The sequence below is a fragment of the Ammospiza caudacuta genome, chromosome 6 (assembly GCF_027887145.1).
Source record: "Ammospiza caudacuta isolate bAmmCau1 chromosome 6, bAmmCau1.pri, whole genome shotgun sequence".
Taxonomy (NCBI): domain Eukaryota; kingdom Metazoa; phylum Chordata; class Aves; order Passeriformes; family Passerellidae; genus Ammospiza; species Ammospiza caudacuta.
This window is the reverse complement of record NC_080598.1, coordinates 63912880-63937232: the sequence shown is the minus strand read 5'-3', so window position 1 is coordinate 63937232 and position 24353 is coordinate 63912880. Positions and strand designations below refer to the sequence as shown.

The window sequence follows — 24353 nt, the reverse complement described above, 5'->3', positions numbered from 1 at the left end:
TCGAGGGAAACAGATTGTTCTGGTGAGCTCTGAGTTGGCAAATAGGACTTTTTTTCGTGTGTGTGTGTCTCTTTTTCATTGTGTTTGGCTTTGTGTGGAGGGGAATGTTACATAAAATCTTCTTTTCCTGAGGTCCTGCCCTAGGAACAGCTTGCTCCTGGCTGGCATGCTGAAATATTCCCCTACAACTGAAATAGTGAAAAACTGTATCCCAAGGGCAACTTAAAACCAACCTTTTTTATTCAATTATTGAAGTAACTTAGAAAAAGTGAAGCATTACAACGTAACTGGTATTTCTGAACATGTATTGGTCTACACTGGGTAGGTCTAGGAAGGCACTTGGAAGACCCAACAAGCATGAACAGATCAATTCTAGCATATTCTTCTAATATAAATACTAAAAGACATGCATGGAGGCAGTGGTGAAAACACAGAATCATCCTCTGGAAAATCTTCAATGCCTTTGCCACATCCCATCCCTGTTCTGCAGGATTTTGGAGCACACACAGTCTCTGTCTTCAGGGCTGTTTGTTAATTAGACCCAGTAATTAACTGCATCCACAGCTTCCCATAGGCACTTAATTTCTTATTTTTGGATAAAAAGACCTCTTGGTCAGATTGTCAAAACTATGAAAAATGAATCCATTCTTCCAATAAAATAAAATAAAACATTGGAGTAAAAAAAAAGCTACATTTTAAATCTTGCATAAGCAAGAGTTCAAGTCATGGCTTGAGCTTCCCAGGATGTTTTTTTTTGGTAATATCTCAACATTTTCCATTTGGTATAAAAATACAGTAGTAAAGTCTTGAGGTATAACTATAAAAAATACTTGAAAATCTTTTGCAGGAAAGCAGGGCACTTCATTGGCCTCGGTGAGGGACTTCTCCCCCTTGTATGCAGCGACAGTTCTCTGGGTCTGAAACTCCTCTGGGTGCAAAGATCCTCGTTCCCTTGAAAATGGAGTTACTATTTCCTGGCTGTGGGGAGAAATGGAGATTTTTAGTGTGAAGTGGAGATTTTTCAGGCTATCAGAATTCACAAGGGGATGGGGTTTGGGTGGGATTTTACCTCCAGGGCAGTAGGGATAAACTGCTGTGATTCCATAGAGGTGGGATCGCTGCTCTGGGAGATACTCATCAGTGAAGGAGCCTGTTTCTTTATTTACAGCTATCACCCCATCCCTGGTGAAAAAAAAAAAAAAAAAAGGGAAGAAGTGTTTTATTCACCTGTGAAACTTAAGGGTTTTTCCCATATTTAGAACAGGCAGCTGAAAATCTTGCTCTGAACACCTGCAGGACAAGTGGAAAGAAATTTGCTCCATAAAATCCTCCTCCAGCTCAGTCAGTGCATTTCTGTGTGGTGATGCAGCCACAGAAAAGAGCCTTCCAAGGAGAGATTATCTCCCTGAGAGTCTCCTCCAAGCGTGGCAAGCCCTTAAGTGTTTGTTGTAACCCAAGATTGGCTGGGAGCTGTGAGAGCTTCCAGCTGGAGTGGGAAGAGAGGCGAGTTCCTGCTGCTGGAGGGAACGGCTGAGGACAGGATCTTTCCTTGGACCTCATCTACATCCAGAGACTTCAGCCAAGTTTCAGTTTAAAAAAAAACCACCCAAACCACTGTTTCTATCCCTCCCAGGGAGCTGCGCTTGTGTCTAAACAACTCCTCCGTGCTGAGATTTACAAGCAGGTGCTGCTGAAGCCGCGCTCGGAGATCCAGGAGAGCTCTGGGGAGGCTCCAGGGTTTGGGAGCAGGCTGGGATTCCTCTCAGGGAGGGGAGCTGAGCATTCCCGGGCGTGCAGGGCGTGGGGTTTTCCCTGCTCACCGTCTCCAGTCCGTGTGGTAGAAGTGGTTGGCGTAGCTGACGATGCTGAAGGGGTAGTTGAGGTTGCTCTGGACGACGCGCCGGCCGGTGACGTCCGGGAATGTGCATTCCAGGTGCTTGGTGCCTGTTCCAACACAAAATATTCCCCATCCCACTGGAAATGCCACACTAAATATGTTCTTGGTATTTCACAGACTCACAAGGATCACAGCACACCCCAACAATCCCACCCTGGGCATCCCTGGCAGCTCCTGGAGCTGTGGCAGCCTCGGGGCTGTGCCCATTCCCTGGGGAGCCTGAGCAGGGCCAGCACCCTCTGAGGGAAGAGCCTTTCCTGATTTATTACATTTTGAAACAGCTTTTCAGCCTGAAGATGTAGCATCATAAAATTCAGGGTTGGAAAAACTCCCTAAGATCAAGTCCAGCCATTCCCAGCACTGCCAAAGCCACCACTGCTCCATGTCCCCATGTGCCACATCCACACAGCTTTTAAATCCCTCCAGCGCCAAGGACTCCATCATTGCCCTGAGCAACAACATTTTCTATGAAGAAATATTTCCTAAAATCCAATCTGGCACAACACTGGAGCCCACAGGTAGCACTGAGCTGAAGACACCCAGGATTTTCCTCTGAGATCCAGTGTGACCTTCTCTGATCCATCCTTGGGGACATTACCTGCGTCTGCCCAGCACAGCAGCTTGGAGAAGGGGTCAAAAGTCAGGCCATTGGGCAAACCAATGTCTGTGTGCACCAGAACCCTCCTGTTGGCTCCATTGACAGTGGAAGTTTCGATTTTGGGAGCTTCGCGATTCCAGTCCGTCCAGTAAAGGTTGCTTGGGAAATAATGCACAAACAGGGCACAAGAGTAAGGAGTGGTGGGAGATTATCCTGGTTCTTGCCAGGAGCAAGGCCTGGTTTTTCCCTTATCAGTGCCTGAACCATCTTTATTTGATTAGGAAAAAAACCTCTCCAAACAAAGCAGAACGATATCAGACATGTTTATGACCCAAACTGCGGCTCCTCGACGAGGGCGAGTCTGAGGAGCAGCACATTTTGTATCCCAACAGCACCCTGGAGGCACAGCTCTTCAAAATAATCTACATCCTGAATCTACTGGAACAGCAGCTTTATCCAGATCTCAAATAATTCAATAAAAAGAGGGGCTGGGGAGCAGAGCCAATCCCTCCTACAGGACAAGGTCAGGACGGGGCCTGCAGCAGGCTGAACTGCTGCTAACAGAGTCCAGGGTAAGGAAGCAAAAAGGAACTTTGCATAACATCCACAGATGTTCAATTCAGCACCGTGGTGAGATGATTCTGTCCCAGCACCCACACATGGAGAGTCTGAGTTTCTCTCTGCCCAGGGGCCTGGGGCAGTACAAAGATGAGGGCCAGGCAGGGAATAGGGAGGATGTGGAAACCCAGGGCACTGGAAATATTTCTCTGTCTGCTCTGGGGTGCTCTGACTCCCAGGGGAGCACTCACTTTGACCCTCATTCATGGAGAAAGTTTCCTACACTTCAAGGTAGACTGGAACCCACAAAAGTGTGAAATAGATTATGGAGAGTAGTGTAGGTGTGTCACTGGGTAAGAAATTGAGGTTTTGGGATTTTTAGTATGTTGGGGATGGAAGCAAGATGGAGGGCACAGGGTTTCTTCTTCATGATTCTTCTTCTTCCTTCTCCATGGGTTTGGGTGGCATTTTGTTACTGGGTGGAAAAATCCACGTTGTGGGCTCTGTGGGATCAGTTATTGGGTTAAAAGGGAAAATAATCCAGGTGTCAGCTCTTAATTGGGTGGTTTAGTCTTAAAAGACCTTGTAGCAAGAGATTGTTGGCCATTTTGTGCCTTCTAATGAAAAGCTGCTGAACTCACAGCAGTGAGACTGTTTTACTGATAAGAAACAATACCCCAAAACCCAGCCGCCGGCCACATCACTTCTTGTGTCTCCCAAAACCAGGGAATGCCCCCCCAGGGTGTCCACAGGAGCCTTGGCAAGGCCAAGTTCTGCACCTTTGTCCTGGATTGCCAAGCAAATTGTATTCTATTTGCCATCTGTATGGCAGTTGTCTTCTGTTCAGCAGGCAGTTCTACTTATCTCTTCAACAACTGGGGAGATGTCACGGACATATTTTATGAAAAAACTTTTTGCTAAGATTTTCCTCTTGAGAAGCTGAGAGACTTTAGAAACTAAATGTAAACAGTAATTATCTGCTGCTGTAGAATGTAACAAATGCATTTTTGATTTGTCTCATGTAGTTGTTTTTAATTAATGGCCAATCACAGTCAGCTGTCTCAGACTCTCTAGTCAGTCACAAGATTTTATCATTCCTTTCTATTCCTTGCTAGCCTTCTGATGAAATCCTTTCTTCTATTATTTTAGTATAGTTTTAAGATATCATTTTCTTTGAATATAATATATATCATAAAATAATAAATCTGCCTTCTGAAACATGGAGTCAAGATTCTTATCTCTTCCCTCATCCTGAGACCCCTACAAACACCACCACAGGGAGACACCTGCTGATAACAGCTCTTGAATGTCCCTGCATGACTGATAAGAACTACAGCATCCCATTGGCAGATGTGAGCCCAGAGGGAGGAGCCAAGCATTCCTGCCTGGATATAATCTGGAGATTCTGGAACACCAGCCAAGCATTCCTGCCTGGATATAATCTGGAGATTCTGGAACACCAGCCAAGCATTCCTGCCTGGATATAATCTGGAGATTCTGGAACACCAGCACGGCTTCTCCACTGGATTTCCCAGAGGATTTCCCTCTTCCCCTGGATCTCCAGAGGAAGACTGCACCCTTCTCCAGGATCCCTGCTCCAGCAGAACCAGCCCTGACGCTGCAGGAGGGCTGAGCCACAATTCCAATGGGACTGCTGCCAACACCCTGACCCACAGGGTGTCAGGTTGGGTTCTGACTCTGACAGTGTTGGTTTAGTTCACTGCATTGTTTATCTTTTTATTTTCTTCCCTATTCAAGAACTGCTATTTCCTGCTCCCATATTTTTTTCCCGAGAGCCCCTTAATTTAAAATTTATAGCAATTCGGAAAAAGGGGGGTGTAGCCAAGATTTTTTCTGAAAAATCCTTTCCTTAGGATTTTTCCTCCTGAGAAGCCAAGAGGCCTCAGGAACAAAATGTAAACACTGATTATCTGCTGATGTGAGATGCAACAGGTGCATCTGTGATTGGTCTCACGTGGTTGTTTCTAATTAATGGCCAATCACAGTCAGCTGGCTCAGACTCTCTGTCCAAGACACAAGCTTTTGTTATCATTCCTTCTTTTTCCATTCTTAGCCAGCCTTCTGATGAAATCCTTTCTTCTACTCTCTTAGTATAGTTTTAATATAATATATATAATAAAATAATAAATCAAACCTTCTGAAACATGGAGTCAGGATGAGGGAAGAGATGAGGGTCTAAGACCCCTGTGAACACCATCACAGGTCGGGGGTTTTACATTTTCCATTTCAGGGGAGCCTCCTGCCTTCCTTAGCAAACACCTGGCTTTCCAAACCAAGACAAAGCCCGAAGCCCAAGCTCCCTGTGGGGGATTTGTGTGCTCACCCTCGGACGGGGTCCACGGCGATGGCGCGGGGGTTGACGAGGTCGCTGTCGAAGAGCACGCGGCGCTCGGAGCCGTCCAGCCGCGCGCGCTCGATCCTGTCCAGCCCGCTGTCTGTCCAGAACATGGCCCGGCGCAGGTGGTCCACGGCCAGGCCCTCAGGGCTGATCAGCCCTGCTGGGAAATGGGGGGGAAATGCTCAGCGTGGGTAAACGCTGCTCTGGGAGCCCTCAGGCACCCCCAGCCCAAAGGTGGAGGATGGTGATGCCTTAAGGTTTTAACTTTTAAATGTTTCATGTACTTGTGTGACCATGTTCACAGGGGTCTCAGGTTGAGGGAAGAGATGAGGATCTGACTCCGTGTTACAGAAGGCTTGATTTATTATTTTATTATATATATTACATTAAAACTATACTAAAAGAATAGAATAAAGGATTTCATCAGAAGGCTAGTTAAGAATAGAATAGGAAAGAATGATAACAAAGGCTCTGTCTCAGACTCTGTCTGAGCCAGCTGGGCTGTGATTGGCCATTAATTAAAAACAACCACATGAGACCAATCACAGATGCACCTGTTGCATTCCACAGCAGCAGATAATCAATGTTTACATTTTGTTCCTGAGTCCTCTCAGCTTCTCTGGAGGAAAAATCTGAAGGAAAGGATTTTTCATAAAAGATGTCTGTGACACACTTGTAATCTTGTAATTCTTTGGTGTATAAACGACATATAAACTCTAAAATACATATACAGTGTGAGCTGCTGCTTTCCAATTTTGGTCAGACACAATTCCTCAAGGACACCTCACTGACTCAGGCCCCAAGAGATTTAAACAAAAGGGAGCTGGGGAGGGAGCAAACTTGGATGTCACGGACATATTTTATGAAAAATCCTTTCATAAGGATCTTTTCTCCTGAGAAGCTGAGAGGCTTCAGAAACTAAATGTAAACAATTATTATCTGCTGCTGTGGAATGCAACAGGTGCATCTTTGATTGGTCTCATGTGGTTGTGTTTTTAATTAATGGCCAAAGTCCAGCTGTCTCAGACTCTCTGGTCAGTCACAAGATTTTATTATCATTCCTTTCTATTCCTTGCTAGCAGGATGAAATCCTTTCTTCTATTCTTTTAGTATAGTTTTAATATATCATTTTCTTTTAAAATAATATCTATCATAAAATAATAAATCAGCCTTCTGAAACATGGAGTCAAGATTCTCATCTCTTCCCATGTCGGGGATGCCCACAAATTCAACACGTGAGGTAAATAATGAAATATGGGTCTCCTCAAGCCAGGTCTCATAAGCTTTTAGCGATCTATTTCACACCCAAGATAGCTCAGCTACCTTAGAAGGCATAAAATCAGCAGAATGGCTTCTGTTGCAGTGTTGGAAAAATAAAAGTTTCAAAAAAAGGCAAAATAACAAAGCTCTTTACAGAGAAAAAACAAGCCAGGTGCAAAAGGTCCTTGCTCCTGGTAAAACACTTCACAAAAGTGATTTGTTTCTTTGTTCTCTTCTTTTTCTAGTAAATTGCCCAGGGTGGACTTTTTGGCTTCTGTCCCATTAGCCATCCTTAAGTTTGAGGTGAAGTCCCCCAGGCCTATGAGATGTCTTCTCACCTCATTGAGGAGAGAAACTTATAGACTTATTTCCTTTTTAAGGTTTTGCCACTCCATCAACAAAGGGCACATTCCAATAAGTGACTTCAGTACCTGAAGCTGTAATTGGAAGATTAACCCCCAATATGCAAATGTACCAAACTTATAAAAGTGTGAAAACTGTCCATTTTTGGGTGTAGCCCCTGGATGGGCTTTGTCTGCCCGAAATGTACCTGAAGGCTCTTCAATAAATATAAATATAACTGCTTTTAATTGCCTAAATTTTGTCTGGGCTCTGTTTTTAGGTAGCCCAAAAAGGCACCAATGGGAGGAGTTTGGAGCTGGGATGGGAAGAGCAGACGTGGCTCAGGGCAGGTGACACTGGGTGAGACATAAACTTTAAGGAATTTAGAGATTTTAGAGGAGCTAAGATAAGCTTTATTGGAGTTAATTAAAATAAATGAAAATAAAAGGCCTTGATGAAGTTAAGAGTTAGTAGTTAACTAATAACTGATTGCTTGTCAGCACAATGTTTGGTGAGCTGGGTTTTAATGAAGAATATAGAAACTGATAAATTGCTTTTAGGAACATGAGACAATTGTGGCCTCCTCTGTTCTGAAACCAATTGAAGATGGGGAATGGGAGTTCTACCAAGGGTTCATTTGTCACATTTGCATTGAAAAGGCAGAAAGGTCAGAACGAGGAAGACTTCATTTACTTCCTCATTTTGGGACCCCTCCCCATGAAAGGGACAACCCACCCATTTCAAGGAACAAACTGTGCATGCTTAATGGCTTTTGAACTAATTACCATGCTTAATGGCTTTTGAACTAATTACCATACAGGGTGGGGAATGGGATGTACCAAAGTTATGAATATGGATTTGTATTTTGGGTGTTCAATACTCTTATATACCTATAGATACTCTTATATACTCTCATATACTTATAGATAGTCTTATATACTCTTGTATACTTATAGATAAAAGGGCTCTGGAATCATCTCTAAATTGGGGTGTGTATTTGGGAGCTATCCCACAATAAACACACATTTTTTAACTTCAAGCTGTTAGAGAGTTTTTTGATACTGGTATTAGATCAATATCCATATTGAGAATGGGATGTACCAAAGTTATGAATATGCATTTGTATTTTGGGTATTCAATACTCTTAAATACTTATAGATACTCTTATATACTTATAGATAAAAGGGCTCTGTGATCACCTGTGAATTGCAGTGTGTATTTGGGAGCTATCCCACAATAAACATACACTTTCTAACTCTAAACTGTAAGAGAGTTTTTGGGTATTGGTACTAGATTAATATCCATATTGGGAATGAGATGTACCAAATTTATGAATATGTATTTGTATTTTGAGTATTCAATACTCTTATATACTTGTAGATACTCTTATATAGATACTTTTATATACTTACAGATAAAAGGACTCTAGAATCACCTGTAAATTGCAGTGTATATTTGGGAGTTATCCCTCAATAAACACACACTTTACAACTCTAGACTGTTAGAGAGTTTTTGGATATCAGTACTAGATCAATATCCATACTGGGAATGAGATGTACCAAAGTTATGAATATGGATTTGTATTTTGGGTACTCAACACTTGTACAGATAAAAGGGCTCTGTAATCACCTGTGAATTGAGGTGTGTATTTGGGAGCTATCCCACAATGAACACACACTTTCTAACTCTAAACTGTTAAGAGTTTTTGTCCATCACAGTTGGATATCGGTCCTAGATCAACATCCATATTTTTTAACAAATCCTGGGGACAGGAGCCCACCTGAGCTGATGATAGTCTCTGGCTCTGAGCCTGGCTCCAGCCCAGCCCGGCTGATGCTCCGTCCGGCCACGTCAGTCCAGTAGATCATCCTGTCCCGGCAGTCATAGTCAATGCCCACCACGATGGAGCCCTGCCAGGGTCAGGAGAGGAGGGAAAAACGGGGTGAGATCCTGCCAGGAGGCTCAGGGAGGAACCTCAGCCCATCAGCTGGCACTGAGAGCTGCCTGGGACACGCTGAAAGTGGGAATGACACTCAAATCCCATTTCCCCAGCAAGACTCTGCTCTGTTCCCACTGCACCCTCCCAGCTGAATTCCTCAGCAGAGGATTTTAGCCAGCTCACATCCAGATGGATGTGAACCCTCTGCCTGAAGGAGAGGGTGCTCCAAGAGCGAAGCCAGCCTGGGGAATGACATTCAGGATGGGGAGAGGGAATACTTGGCAAAGTCCTTCACTTCCCCAGGGAGCAGGGAGGGTCCTGGCCCAGATTCCAGCATTCCACTGCCTTGGTCTGGCCTGGCTGGAGAGGCACATGGCCAGGCTCCAAGGGGAGTCCAAGGAAGGAAAAAGGCCAGCCCTGCAGCTGGAAATCCAGGCTGAAACCAACCCTGGGGAGCTCTGGGAGCATCTTTGTGAGCAGTCCCAGGTCTGGGACCTGTCTGAGACCTCTCTCTCTCTGCTGGGGATGGCTGGAGGGAGGTGAAAATAGAACCCATAGAATCCCAGAATGGCTTGTGTTGGAAGGGACCTTAAGAACATTCAGTTCCACCCCTGCCATGGGCAGGGACACCTTCCACTATTCCAGGCTGCTCCAACCAGGTCTTGGACACTTCCAGGGATTGGGGCAGCCACAGCTTCTCTGGGCAACCTCTGCCAGGGCCTCCCCACCCCCCAGTCAATAATTACATCCCAATAACCTCCGTCATTGGGAAGCCAAGCCTCCTCATCCTGTCACTCATCCAAAGTGCCACCAAGGCATCCAGCACAGCCAAGGTGCCCAGGAGGTGACCCCTCAAACCCTGACAAGCACTTCAGACAGAGGTGAAACCAGGGCCCCAGCCTGTCCCACCCCCCTGGGTGCTGCTGCACCCCCTGCCCACCCCACGGGTACCATACATGCAGGGACAGCAGGGTCTTGGCAGCCTCCTTGTGCAGCCGGGTGCCGTTCAGGGGCAGGTACCCGATCTGCTGGCCCTGCGCGTAGAGCAGGAACGTCCCCGAGGCCGGAGGGGACACGTCGGGCCGGGGCTCGGGCCGCACGCTGGGTGGGGCCACACTGGGCAGACCTGGCGTGTCAGAAGGGACACAGGTGGCTCAGCGTCACCCCCTCAGCTCCATGCCAGAGCTGGGGGTGCCCAGGGTGCCTTTGGGGCGCTTACAGGGCGGCGTGGTGCCGGGCTCGGAGCGCGTCCCCGGGATCTCGCGGCCGCTCTGCTCCACGCACCAGCAGTAGCCGCTGTCGCCGTGGCACTGCAGCGGGGCGAAGTCCCCGCTGGGCTCACACTGCGGCACGTACTGGTCCCCGCGGGGGCTGCCCCCGTAGTGCTCCAGCAGGCTCTGCCGCCAGCGCTCGCACATGCTGGGGGGCCGCTCCGTGGGCTCTGCAAAGGGACGGTGACAGTCACCGCGCTATTGGGGTGACTCAGGGCTGGGCAGAGCCCTGTGTCCCCTGTCCCCCCTGGGTGTCACTGACCTGGGCTCCCGCAGCGAGGTGGGGTGGTGCCCGGTGCCGTCCGGGTGCCGGCGATCTCCTGTCCGGCGGCGTCCACGCACCAGCAGTGCCCGGAGCTGCCGTGGCACTGCAGGGGCCGGTACTGGCCCTGCTCGTCACACTGGGGCACGTGGCCATCGCCCACGGGGGACGGCCCCGGTGGCACCTCCCGCGGGTACATCCGCGCGTGCTCGCACGGCGTCAGCTGCTGGATGGACTCTGCTGGTGGCAAATACCCCCAGACTGGCCTCAGGGGGTGCCACCAGCTCCTCTGGAGCCACGTGGCACCTTGGCATCACTTGTCCCCTGTCTACCAGCACCTGCCCCACTCCAGCCCCCTCAGTACCCCACAGCTGCTGCCTCCATCATAAGTTGACACAGGAGGTGACACAGTGGCCACAAACACTGTAACCTAATGGGCCAGGGCACCCTAAACACCCAGGAGCCCCTCAATGCACCCACTTGGCAGCACCCTGCCCACAGTGAAGCCCCAGCAGGGTGACTGGGCAGAGGGTCACAGAGTCACAGAATCCTTAGGGTTGGAAGGGACCTCTGGAGATCCTCCAGTCCAACCTGCCTGCCAAGGCAGAGTCACCTGGAGAAGGTGACACAGGAATGTGTCCAGGTGGGTTTGGAAAATCTCCAGAGAGGGATACTCCACACTCACCCTGGGCAGCTCTTCCAGGGCTCTGCCACCCTCAGCATTAGGAAATTCTCCCTCATGCTGAGACGAAACCTCTCAAGTTTTAGTTTATGGCTGTTTAGTTTATGACTCCCTTCCATCCACTGTGCCTCATTGTCCCCACACTGCTGGTGGCTGGGCCAAAGTGGGGAGCCACTGGGACACCACCCAGACGCCCAAGGACCCAGTCCCAGAGGGTGTCACTGACCTGGGCTCCCGCAGCGTGGTGGGGTGGTGCCCGGCGCTGTCCGGGTGCCGGCGATCTCCTGCCCTGCAGCATCCACACACCAGCAGTGCCCGGAGCTGCCGTGGCACTGCAGGGGCCGGTACCGGCCCTGCTCGTCACACTGGGGCACGTGGCCGTCGCCCAGGGGTAGCACCTCCCGCGGGTACATCCGCTCGTGCTGGCACGGCGTGAGGCGCTGCGGGTTCCCCTCTGCTGCTGGAAAGCCAGAAAAGGGGACAGTGAGGCTGGGGAAGCTGTGCCAGGCATGGAGGGCACGGGGCTGAGCAGGGAATGAGGCTGGGGAAGCTGTGCCAGGCAGAGAGGGCACAGGGCTGAGCGGGGAATGAGGCTGGGGAAGCTGTGCCAGGCAGGGAGGGCACGGGGCTGAGCGGGGAATGAGGCTGGGGAAGCTGTGCCAGGCAGGGAGGGCACGGGGCTGAGCAGGGAAGCTGTGCCAGGCAGAGAGGGCACAGGGCTGAGCGGGGAATGAGGCTGGGGAAGCTGTGCCAGGCAGGGAGGGCACGGGGCTGAGCAGGGAAGCTGTGCCAGGCAGGCAGGGCACAAGGCTGAGTGGGGAATGAGCTGGGGAAGCTGTGCCAGGCAGGGAGGGCACGGGGCTGAGTGGGGAAGCTGTGCCAGGCAGGGAGGGCACGGGGCTGGGCGGGCACCTCACCGTACGTGCACTGGAAGCCGTCGCCCGCGTAGCCGGGCCGGCAGCGGCAGGAGAAGGAGCCGGGGGTGTTGTAGCAGATGGCAGCCGGGTGACACGGGCTCTCAGCACACTCATCCACATCTGTGCAGGGGAAAACAGGATCAGCAGGGACAGGGACACCCCAACAGCTGCGCTGTGGGGTCCCTCCCGTGCCCGCCTTACCGGAGCAGTGGATGCCATCGCCGGTGTAGCCGGGCAGGCACTCGCAGGTGGCGCGGCCATCGCCACGGGACAGGCACCGCGCCCGGTCCCCCGGGGCACAGCGGTGCCGCCCGGCCTCGCAGGGGTCACTCGGCGGTGCCAGCGCTGTGGGGACACGGGAGGGGTGCTCAGGGCACTTCCATAGGGCACGGGAGTGGGGTACACCCCGGTGGGGTCAGCACTTACGCACACACGCCCGCCCGTCCCCCGCCGGCTGGTACCCGCCGCGGCACTCGCAGCGGTAACTGCCCGGCTCGTTCAGGCACACGGAGAAGGGCCCGCACTGGCTCAGGCCCTCGCTGCACTCATCCACATCTGGGGAAAAGAGGAGACACCAGGCACCCCGATGGTGGTGGGACACCCCCATCCTCATGGTCTGGCTGCCCGTGGTGTGACAGGGAATATCCTGCCCCACGCTGCCCATCCCATGTCTGTCACCAAACCTAATCAGCTACGGAATTAACTTTCTAATCAGCTCAAAATAGGAGGGAAAAAAAAGAGCAAGATCGCTTTTGGTGTATGGTTGTGACAAAGAAGCGTTTGTTCACGGCACACCAATGTTCTCAAGTATTTGTGGTTTAAAACTCGGTTTCCTTCTCCTGAAATGAGGTGATCAGATTGGTCACTTAACCTGGGATTTTAGGAGAGAGAAACCTATTCCTTATTGAAAGGCAGGATCCTCAAATTCCTTGCCATCATCACTATGCAGTGCAACTCACTGGCACTGGGCAGCTTCTTGTAGAAAGGGACTCTAAAATTGGAAGATAAATTTGCAGTGCAAAGCTTGGAGTGATAGGAAAGCAACAACAAAGCTGGCTGGATTTATGAAACGCAGGAATTATTTTTCAACTGGTTTTGCTTTTTTCCTGTATCTCCTTTCTTTCCCTTCTGTTTTTGTCTGCTCCTGGAGTGCTTCCCCAGGGACCTGTGGCTCTGTGGGCACCAGAGCTGCCCCCCAGCATCCAACCCCAGCCCTGCTGACCTCGGCAGCCCCGTCCATCTCCACGGTACCCAGCTGAGCACTCGCACGTGTACTCGGTGCCCGCGCCGGGCTGGCAGCGCGCCGGCTCCTCGCACGCGTGGCTGCCATCGTGGCACGGGCTCACCCCGGGATTCTCGGCATCGTCTGTGGGCACACGTTGGGGAAGATGAAACAGGAAAGCCTTATCAATATGATTGTCTGGCAAAAGATTTTGAGAATATAGAAGCTATAAGTGAGATTGAAATGAAAGCAAGCTTTGAGATCCCTCAGTTACTGAACAACTGGAAAACAACGGTGTGGCCAGCTGAAGGTGATCCCCTTGTGATGAAACATGATGAAACAAGACCCTCTGCTTGCAGACAGGCCCAAGGGTCAGAGCAGACCCTGCCAGCTTGGCAGAAGGGGTCCAAAGAGGAGGTTTTAGGGTTTAAAATGTAACACAGTATGGTGATGTAGTGATTCTTATAGGCTGTATGGAAATGCTATAGGATTTGTATATTGTACTGGATTGGTTAGTGAGAATCAGAATATTCAACACAGAAGATGATTTATTGTACTGTAACGGGAACTTTGCTCTCTTAGCTCTTGCCTTTTACTGTCTTACCTTTTTTACTCTCTTATGCTTTGGCTCTCTTGCCTCTTTTACATTCTCACCCTCTCATCCTCTCTATCCCTCTCTTCTCTTGGGCCTCCTCCAGCTGTGGCTGGCAGCTGCCAGCAGGGCCCTGCACCCAGGCCCTTTCCAATAAACCCCAAATCCCAGCAGGGCCCTGCACCCAGGCCCTGTGCAATGAACCCCAAATCCCAGCAGGGCCCTGCACCCAGGCCCTGTGCAATGAACCCCAAATCCCAGCAGGGCCCTGCACCCAGGCCCTTTGCAATAAACCCCAAGTTCCATGACCTGGCTCCAGAGATCTCCCATCTCCATCTGTCCTGACCGTGCAATCCCCTGGCACTCTTACAGGCACACAGGGATGTTGGGGGGATAAAAGACCTGGGAGACACAGGGAGTGACCACCCCCATTTACACCCCATGTGCTGCAGCACCGCTGTCCCATGCAGGGAACCATGGCCGTGCCACCCAGCGCCAGCAGCGCTGCCCTCAAACTGCTGGGAAAACTCTTCTTTTGGGCTGATTTTGGGCAAAGCCAGCACCGGAAGATGGCAGCACCCCTCTGAGGGCTGGCACCCTGGACTGGCACTCGGATTGGCACCCGGGGGTGGGTGCTGGAGCTCACCTGGTGCGGGGCCGATGCGGGCGGCCAGGGCGTAGCGCAGGACGTGCTCGTGGCTGTCGAAGAGGGCGAAGGCGCGCGCGACCGAGAGCCGCTGCCGCGCCGGCAGCCGCGCGTGCGGGCACCCCGCCACGGTGATGTTCTGGCGCAGGCGGTAGGACAGGGTCTGGTTGGCAGTGCCCGCCGCCACCACGTACTCCCGATGGCCTGAGGATGTCACGGCTGCCCGATGGCACGGAGAAGCCCAGGGATGTGGGAGAAACGGTGTCAGCATCGATGTGGCTCGGGTGGTTTTGGGTGTGTGTGCAGAGGGCTGAAGGCAGGTGGGCACAGGTCTTACCTGAGCTGGAGTAGGAGTAGAGCTCCTCGTAGGGAGTGATGTGGATGGTGACGTTGTCTGGCAGGAATGGCACCTCACCCTGGATGTGTGTCCTGAGGCTTAAATAATTGTCCGGCCCCAGGCCCTCGGCTGTCTGAGTGACCTGGACCGTCTCCCCGCCGGGATAAAACGTCACCTCCAGGTTCTGGGTGAATTCAGCACCTGGGCAGGAAAAGGGAACGGGCACCATTTGTAGGGACAACCCCAAATCCCAAACTAACCCCAAAGTGTCCTTCCCAGCTACTCCGGCATGGGGGGTCACAGCAAGAGGTGAGTGGGACTGGATAAACCACAGAGCTGCCCCGAACCTTGATCCCCCACCCACCCCAAGCAGCCACACACCTCCCAAATCCCCTCTCACCGGTGATGCTGAAGCCGTTCTCAGAGCCAGGCTCCTCCAGGGCGAAGAGCCAAGCAAAGAGCCCCCCGAGGGGCAGCAGGGGCAGCAGGGCGCGGGCAGCGGGCTGGGGCACGCCGCTGATGGCCGTGTAGGCTCTGCCATCGCTGCCCACGATGTAGGCGTGCAGATCCACGTCCTGGAAGCGGAGGGACGCCCGTCCCACCCTCAGGCTCCCGCTCACCTTGCCGTTGAGGCGATGCACGGCGCCTGGGTGGGGAGATGGGCACCCCTGGCAGCGGGCAGGTGGGCACAGGGGCCGCCCGTGCCCGCCGCCCGCCCCACGTACCTTCGGGCAGGCACTGCCGCCCGTTCCCGTAGAAGGAGGCCCGGCAGTGGCAGCAGAAGCCGGCGGCGTAGTCGGTGCAGAAGGCGTGAGGGGAGCACTGCCCGTGGTGCTGGGCACACGTCTCTCTGCTGGCTGCGCTGTAGGTGAACACTGGGGACAAGGGGAGAAGCTTGGGGACACGGTGACAAAGCCACCCTTCACACGGGGTGGGTGTTTTGCCTTCTTGGCCCCAAAAGCTGGGAAGGAGCCAGCTGGCGGTGGCGGCTCCCAAGGGAGTCACCGGGATGCAGAGGGGGTGAAGGGTTTGGAACCTGCCGCCTGATTTCAGACGGATCTGACAGAGGGCACGAGATCAAATTCCTGATGGTATTTTTGGGAGACAGTTGGCTGGGACAGGGCTCTGCTCCCCCAGGCACGTGCCATGGCGGCTCCACAGCTGGCTCGGTGGCGGGGAGGGTGGCAAGGCCAATTCTGGGACCTGTCCCCTGAGATTCCCACCCCATCCCAAGCTCCAGACCTCCCTCTTTCCCCTTGGCATGCCCAGCAGGCAGGGCTGTGTGGCTCCCTTGGCAGCAGGATGGGCCTCAGAGGAGCTGCAAGGGCAGCAGCTTTGCAGGAGCAGCACCAGCCCTTGGGACGGGGTGAAATTCCAGCCAGGGGCCTTTTTCAGGGGTCACTGTCCCCACTGGGTCATTGTCCCCACTCACCATCAGGGTTGAAATGCACGTCCTCCTCCACGCCCACACCGTGCTGGCCCGAGCTGTAGGAGGAGGGGTTGGCAGAGAAGCTCTGCCCGGTGCCACCGTCCCCTCCGGGCTCCTGGGTGTCCCTCCTGGCAGGGACAAAGCCCAGCAGCACCGGGCCACCGTGGCTGGGACGCTGGGCCATGGCAGTGTGGCTGGAGACACGGTGGGTGTAGCTGGCAGTGCCAGGGTTGGGGGGCTCAGGGGGGCTCTGAGGCACAGCAGGAGCAGCTCCCTGGCCACCCCCCGGCTCCACGTGCTCCGTGCTGCCCACGTGGAAAACCCACACGCCAGGGATCCCCGTGTTGCTCTCCCTGTGGACACAGCACACACAGAAATCACCACAGCCATGCTGGAAAAGCCACCCCAAAGGTGGCAGCACCCCTCCAGCACCCCAATACAGCCCCTGTGCACGTGGGGCTGAGCCCCTGGTGCAGCCCAGCACCCCAAGGTCACTCCCCAGGTTTTTCCAGAAAGGCTCTGAAAGGCTCCAGGGCTGGGGGAAGGTGATGCTGCTCCCCCTGCCCACAGCACGGCCCCCCAGGTTGCACCCACCTCTCCAGGCCCCTCAGAGCCCGCTCGCTGCTGGCCAGGCTGTGGAAGAGCCCGTCCCTCTTGGGGTCGTCGCTGTCCCCCCAGCTGAAGCCCACCCTGGCTGGCAGCTCCAGCTGGACGTTGTAGGACTCCTTGGGTCGTGTTCCCAGGAACTGGAGGCCACCCTCGGGGTACAGGAAGATGCTGTAGGTGTCCTCATCGTTGTAGGCTATGACTGCCTGGAAGGTGTTGAGCTGCCAAAGGGAGAGCAGATGGGTGGCACTGAGGGGCAGGAACAGAGCAGAGCAGTGAAGGAAGGGGAGCAGGGATGTGAGAGGCAGCCCCACACACACCACAGGGTGTGCAAACACCCCAAAAGGGCCCTGAGACAGAGAGCACCTCCATGGAGCCAGGCTGGGAGAGCTGGGAATGTTCATCTGGAGAGGAGAAGGCTCCAGGGAGAGCTGCAGAGGGACTGGGGACAAGGGATGGAGGGACAGGAGCCAGGGAATGGCTGCCAGTGCCAGAGGGCAGGGATGGATGGGAGATTGGGAAGGAAATCCTGGCTGTGAGGGTGGGCAGGCCCTGGCACAGGTGCCCAGAGCAGCTGTGGCTGCCCCTGGATCCCTGGCAGTGCCCAAGGCCAGGCTGGACAGGGCTGGGAGCACCTGGGATAGAGGAAGGTGTCCCTGCCATGGCAGGGGTGGCACTGGGTGTTCTTTAAGGCCCTTCCAACCCACTCCATGATCAAGCAGAGGCCTCCTGGGGAAGAGCAGGAGCTGGGGCTGCTCATGCCCAGCCAAACCCCAATGCCACATCCTGGGAAGGTGCTCAGCATCCTCCTAGGAGCCCATGGCACAGCCAGGCCATCCCTCAGGGCAAGGCTGTCCCAGGAGCATCCCCGGCCATGCAACCCCTGCACTGGGAGCCCCTCACTCCCGTCCTCCCACCCACACCCCCTGCTCCAGAGGAAAACCCACACCCCTGCTCGTCCCTGAGAACAATTTTAGCTCGGTTTCCTGCGGAAAAAACATCCCAGCTTCCCATACATCCCGCTATAGGCAGGCTGGCCGCCTGCCCTGCCAGCCCTGCGAGCCTTGGGGCCGTGCCAGGCAGGGGCACCGCGGGCACAGCCCTGGATGGGGCGGCTCCGGAGCCGGCACAGCCCTGCTGAGACACCCAGCATCCCATCCTGATCCAAAAACACCGGGAAAACAACCCCACAGAGCTCCTGCACAGCCCTGCTGAGCCACCCGGCATTCCAGTGTCCCAAAAACAATGAGAAGCCAATCCCACGACATCCCACCTGCCCCAAAAACACCAAAAAACCAAACTCACAAAGCTCCTGCTCCTCCTGCACAGCCCTAGTGAACCCCCCAACATCTCAGTCTCCCAAAAACACCGAGAACCTAACCCCTCAGAGCTCCTGCTTCTCCTGCACAGCCCTGGTGAACCCCCTGACATCCCAATCTCCCAAAATCACCAATAAACCAACCCCACAGAGTTCTGCTCCTGCACAGCCCTGCTGCGCCACCCAATATCCCAATCTCCCAAAAACCAACCCCACAGAGCTCCTGCTCCTGCACCACCCAGGTGAACCCCCTGTCATCCCAATCTCCCAAAATCACCAATAAACCAACCCCACGACATCCCACCCGTCCCAAAACCACCAAGAAACCAATCCCAAAGAGCTCCTGCTCCTCCTGCACCATCCTGCTGAGCCACCCAATATCCCAATGCACCAAAAACCAACCCCAAAGAGCTCCTGCTTCTCCTGCACCACCCTGGTGAACCCCCTGTCATCCCAATCTCCCAAAATCACCGAGAAAACAACCCCACAGAGCTCCTGCTCCTCCTGCACAGCCCTGGTCAACCCCATGACATTCCAATCTCCCAAAAACATGGAGAAACCAACCCCCAAAGAGCTCCTGCTCCTCCTGCACCACCCAGCATTCCAATCTTCCAAAATCACTGAGACACCAACCCCGCAGAGCTCCCGCTCCTCCTGCACAGCCCCGGTGAATTACCCGGCATCCCAATCTCCCAAAAACACCGAGAAACCAACTCCAGACAGCTCCTGCTCCTCCTGCACAGCCCTGCTGAGCCACCCCACATCCCAATCTCCCAAAAACACCGAGAAACCAACCCCAAAGAGTTCCTGCTCCTCCTGCGCCCAATCTCCTAAAAACACCGAGAAATGAACCCCAAAGAGCTCCTGCTGCACCCTGCTGAGCCACCCGGCATCCCCCTGCTCCAAAAACACCACAAAACCAACTCTACTACATCCCACCCACTCCAAAACCACCGAGAATCCAACCCCACAGAGCTCCTGCTCCTCCTGCACAGCCCTGGTCAACCCCATGACATCCCAATCTCCCAAAAACACCGAGAAACCAACCCAACACAGCTCCTGCTCCTCCTGCACAGCCGTGGTGAGCCCCCAGCATGCCAATCTCCCAAAATCACTGAGAAACCAACCCCAGACAGCTCCTGCTCCTCCTGCTGAGCCACCCAGCATCCCAATCTCCCAAAAACACCAAGACACCAATCCCACAGAGCCCCTGCTCCTCCTGCACCCAATCTCCCAAAAACACCGAGAATCCAACTCCACAGAGCTCCTGCTCCTCCTGCCTCATTCCTCCCGAGCCGCCCGGCATCCCAATCTCCCAAAAACCAACCCCACAGAGCTCCTGCTGCGAGCAGGGAGCAGCAGCCCTTCCCACCAGGAACGGTGCCCCAGCGAAGGAAAAGTGATTGAATTCCCTTAAATCCCCTGTTTCACCCCCTGGAGCAGAGGGAGGGAGTGAGGCTGGGGTCTCCCCCCACTTTGATTTTGGGGCGAAGGAAAAGTGACTGAATTCCCAGTTTCACCCCCTGGAGCAGAGGGAGGGAGGCAGGCTGGGGAGCTCCCCCCACTCTGATTTTGGGATGAAGGAAAAGTGACTGAATTCCCAGTTTCACCCCCGGAGAAGAGGGAGGGAGGCAGGCTGGGGGGCTCCCCCCCGTTCTGATTTTGGGGCAAAGGAAAAGTGACTGAATTCCCAGTTTTACCCTCCAGAGCAGACGGAGGGAGGCAGGCTGGGGAGCTCCCCCCACTTTGATTTTGGGGCGAAGGAAAAGTGACTGAATTCCCAGTTTCACCCCCAGAGCAGAGGGAGGGAGGCAGGCTGGGGGGCTCCCCCCACTCTGATTTTGGGGCCAAGAAAAAGTGATTGAATTCCCGGTTTCACCCCCCGGAGCAGAGACAGGCTGGGGGGCTCCCCCCCGTTCTGATTTTGGGGCAAAGGAAAAGTGACTGAATTTCCAGTTTTACCCTCCAGAGCAGATGGAGGGAGGGAGGCTGGGGGGCTCCCCCCGCTCTGATTTCGGGGCGCAGGGCCCCCGGAGCATCGCTGGGTTTCCCGGCGGCCCCGCGGGATATAAAGAGCCTTGTTGTGCCTGTCACACACTCGGGCATTGAGAGACCCCGAAAGGGGGGTGGAATAACCCCCCCGGGGCTGGATTCCTCCCCCACGCAGCCAAATCGCAGCAGCAGCAGCTGCAGGGCAGGGGTGGGTGGCAGGGGGGACACGCCGGGTGACATCCATGTGCTGGCACCGTGGGGTGAAGGGAAGGAGGGGGGGAAGCCCCCAGCAAAGAGCTGCAAAGGGCAAATTCCAGCCCAAAAGGGCAGGTTTTGATCCCACAGAAGCAGGGTCAGCCTTGTCCCGTTGTGCAGCCCGGGAAAATGTCACTGCAGGGAGCAGGAGAATGTCCCAAGGAGCTGGAGGGGACACGGCACTGCCACTTCCCAGCCAGGCAGGACCCCCAAAAAGGGGGTCTGGGGATCCTCTGCTCTCCACCCTAACCCAGTTTTCTACTTTTGGGGTTCAAAAAGTAGAGCTGTGACTTTCCAGGGCAGGGGGAAATGTTTTGGAGTCAGTCCTGGTGCTGAGCAGCAGGAGGGCAGCGTTTCCATAAACACCACATTTGGTCAGGGAAAAAAAAAATTAAAAAAAAAAAAAAACAAAAGTGGTGTTTGGGGAGATTTTTAGCAGTTTTGGTGAAGGGGGAGCTCAGCAAAGCACAGGCACAAGCTGCATTTCAGGAGCTTTCCCTGGAGCTCCTCGTTTCCAAACAAGACCGGTTTCATTTTAAAGCCCGATCCAAAACTTCTCAGAGGGGGGAAAAACCACAACGGGGAAGAGCAAAGAAGAGGAGGCTGCGTTTTCGATGGCCACGAGGTCGCTGTGAGGCCCCTGATGGCATCTCTTCAGCTGCTTTCCCAACTTTTAAATGAGAGGAAAAAATGTGCCTTGTCTCCTTCCAAACCTCAGCCTCTTGCCTTGCTTGGCTTTCCTCTCAGCGAGGCACTGCTGGAAGGCCCTGGATGGCTCCTGGTGGCTCTTGGGGACCTGGTGGCTGCTGCTGGGCTTTGGGGGAGAGCCCAGCACCCCTCACCCAGCTCTGGGTGCCCATCACCAGAGTTTTCCTAGTGCAGCTCATCCCTTTCAGCTCCTTGGAGTCCCTGCAGCTGGCAGAGCATCGCTGTCACCTCCTCAGCATGTCATCGGCCTGATGTGACAGGGACAGGCACTGTGTGCTGGAGGTCCACCCACGCAGGAGCCCTATCAGCCCCGTGGGTGGAGAGCACAGGCCGCCCCCCGAGCTGGCAGGCCACCTCTGAGCTTGTTTTCCAGGCACAAAACCAGCCCACAGTGGAAATTCCAGAGCCGGTTGCTCACCAGCAGCGCAATCAGCGCAGGGCAGGAGGAAAGACCAACCCTGAGCCACCAGTAAAGGTCAGGAGCACAATGGGCGACCTAAACCAGGGTGCCCCCAGCCACGCTCTGCCCTGCAAAGCCAGATTAGCCAGCACTGGAAAGCTGTGTCTGAAAAGAATCAGAATCATGGAATGGTTTGGGTTGAGATCTTGAAACTCATCTCATTCCACCCTCTGCCATGGCAGGGACACCTTCCACTGTCCCAGGCTGCTCCAAGCCCTGTCCAACCTGGCCTTGGACACTTCCAGGGGCAGCCACAGCTTCTCTGGGCACCCTGTGCCAGGGCCTGCCCACCCTCACAGCCAGGAATTCCTTCCTAACATCTGATCCAAGCAACGTGGAGCCATTCCCCCTTGTCCTGTCACTCCATGTCCTTGCTCAAGCACCTCCAGCCATGAAGGCAACCTCTAAACCTCTGCTGGCCAACAGCCCCACCACTGCCAGAGCTCTGAGCAGAGCTCCACGTTCCTCCTGGTGCTCACCCAAGGATGGATGCATGGATGGAGCCATCACGCAGCTGCTCAGAAAGAAATTTTGGGTGCCACGCAAGAGAAACTCATCCTCTCATGACACATAGGATGGGAACCAAGCTCAGCCCCTGGGCCTCACCTTCAGATGGGAACCAAGCTCAGCCCTTTGACCTCGCCTTCAGATGGGAACCAAGCTCAGGCCCTGGGCCTCACCTTTGTGGAGGGCTCGGTGTCCTGGGAGAGCTCCTGGTAGGCGCCCACCTCCTCCCAGGTGGCAATGAAGGCGTTGGTGGGCACGAAGGCGGCAGCAGAGCGGGGAAAGCCGGCCTGGATGTATCCCAGAGCCTGGTCCAGCACGTCCCTGGAGTCATCCTGGCGGTAGTAGATGTTCCCTCTGTCCCCAGAGGTGTCCAGGTCGGCCAGGAAGGGGGCGATGACCGGGAAGTCCGTGGGGAAATCGTCATCCACGTACTGGGTCTCCCTGGGGAAATCCTGGCTGGAGATGACCCCGTTGGTCCCCACCTGCAGGGAGAGCGGTGCAGGGCGCTCAGGAGCTGCAGAGGTGCCACCACTGCTGTCCCCTGGCCCTGTCATCCCTGCTCGGGGCAGGGAGAGCCCCGAGGCCGCGTGGCCCCATCCGGGCCGGGCAGAAAACAAAGACCTCGGGCTTCTGCATCCCCCAGGGAGCTGCGGCTCGGGGGCTGTCCCAGCTGCGGCCGGGGAACAGCTGCGGGGGAGAAAACTGAGGAGAAAGCCCTCTTGTTCCTCCGGAGACATCGGGCTGGAGACCGCGGGAAGGGGGAAATGGAGGGATAAACGGATGGATGGATGGATGGATGGATGGATGGATGGATGGATGGATGGATGGATGGATGGAGAAAACACGTGCGGCGGGACAGCGAAGGTGCACATGGAGGGGCAGGGGCGGGCAGGAGGAGGAGGAGGCGGGGGTGTAAAGGCAAGAGAGGAAGGGGGTGAGTGGGAAGAAGGATGGAAAGATGGAGGGGTGAAAAGCCAGAGGGAAGGAGGGACGGAGGGGAGCAGAGCGGGAAGACGGAGACAGACAGGGCTGGAAGGAGAGAGGGACACAGGGTGGAGAGATGGACGGAGTGAAGATGGAAGGACACAGGGTGGAGAGACGGACGGAGTGAAGACGGAGGGACAGGGGGAGATGCTGGAGAGGAGGAAGCGGGGCAGGGGCAGAGCGGCCGGGGGGAAGGAAGGAGGGCAGGGAAGGCGAGGGGAGCGGGGCCAGCGGCACTCACGTAGAGGCGGCGGGCGGCGCGGCCGTAGAGGCGCAGGGCGCGGCGGAGCAGCAGCCCCGGGGAGCTCTCGTCGTCGCCGGGCCGGAGCCGGGCATCGCCGCGGGCCGGGCCGTGCGGGAGCAGCCCCGGGCGGGGCAGGGCCGCCCCCAGCGCCAGCACCGCCGCCAGCAGCGCCGCCGCCGCCCGCATCCCCGCGGCGGCCACGGGAGCCCCGAGCGGGAGCAGCCGAGCGGGAGCAGCAGAGCGCAGCCGGACGGAGCGGACGGGGCGACCCCGGCCCCGCGGGGCGGGACAGCGAGCAGCCCGGGGGGCGGGGCCCAACAGCGGCCGGCCCCGGCCTGGGCCAATCAGATCTTACCCAAAATCCGGCCGGGGCTGAGGCCCCCACCGCCCTCCCCCGGTAACGGCATCCCGGGGGGAGCGGGGGTGTCCTGAGAGGGTATCCCGGGAATGAGGGGGGGGATCCCCTCCTGGAGACCCCCATCTTGGACCCCCCCCTCATCTTGGAGCCCCCCATCTTGGAGCCACTCCCTCTTGGAACCCCTCCCTCTTGGAGCCCCCCATCCTGGAGACGCCCCTCTTGGAGACCCCCCTCTTTAAGACCCCCCCATCTTGGAGCCCCCGCCTCTTGGAGACCCCCCTCTTGGAGACCCCCGCTCTTGCATCTCCCCCCATCTTGGAACCCCCCCCCATCTTGGAGCCCCTCCCTCTTGGAGCCTCCCCATCTTGGAGAGTCCCATTTGGAGCCCCCCATCTTGGAGACCCCCCCTCTTGGAGACTCCCCTATCTTGGAGCCCCCCACATCTTGGAGATCCTCCCCCATCTTGGAAACTCCCCCCCATCTTGGAACCCCTCTCTCTTGGAGACCCCCATCTTGCAGCCCCCTCCTCTTGGAGCCCCCATTCCCCCCGGTTCGCCCCAGCGCCCCCGCGTCCAGCCGGGGTCGGGGCGGGGGTCGCGGTTTGGGCGGG

At 55.1% G+C, this 24353-nt stretch overlaps 1 protein-coding gene across 1 annotated transcript; it reads right to left on the bottom strand.

The window, feature by feature from the left end:
- Positions 1–209: 209 nt before the first annotated feature.
- NID2 (nidogen 2) lies at positions 210–23571 on the bottom strand. Its single transcript, XM_058807002.1, has 22 exons — positions 23383–23571; positions 22331–22639; positions 16906–17138; positions 16315–16664; positions 15608–15757; positions 15283–15528; positions 14883–15083; positions 14546–14764; positions 13308–13451; positions 12512–12640; positions 12287–12430; positions 12086–12205; positions 11395–11628; positions 10487–10723; positions 10173–10394; positions 9910–10079; positions 8795–8924; positions 5398–5569; positions 2496–2653; positions 1821–1944; positions 1070–1182; positions 210–978 (listed from the first exon to the last, which is right to left on the bottom strand). Exons 1-22 carry the CDS (start codon positions 23569–23571, stop codon positions 968–970), a joined length of 4005 nt encoding a protein of 1334 aa, XP_058662985.1. The 3' UTR covers positions 210–967.
- Between the last annotated feature and the right edge of the window lie 782 nt (positions 23572–24353).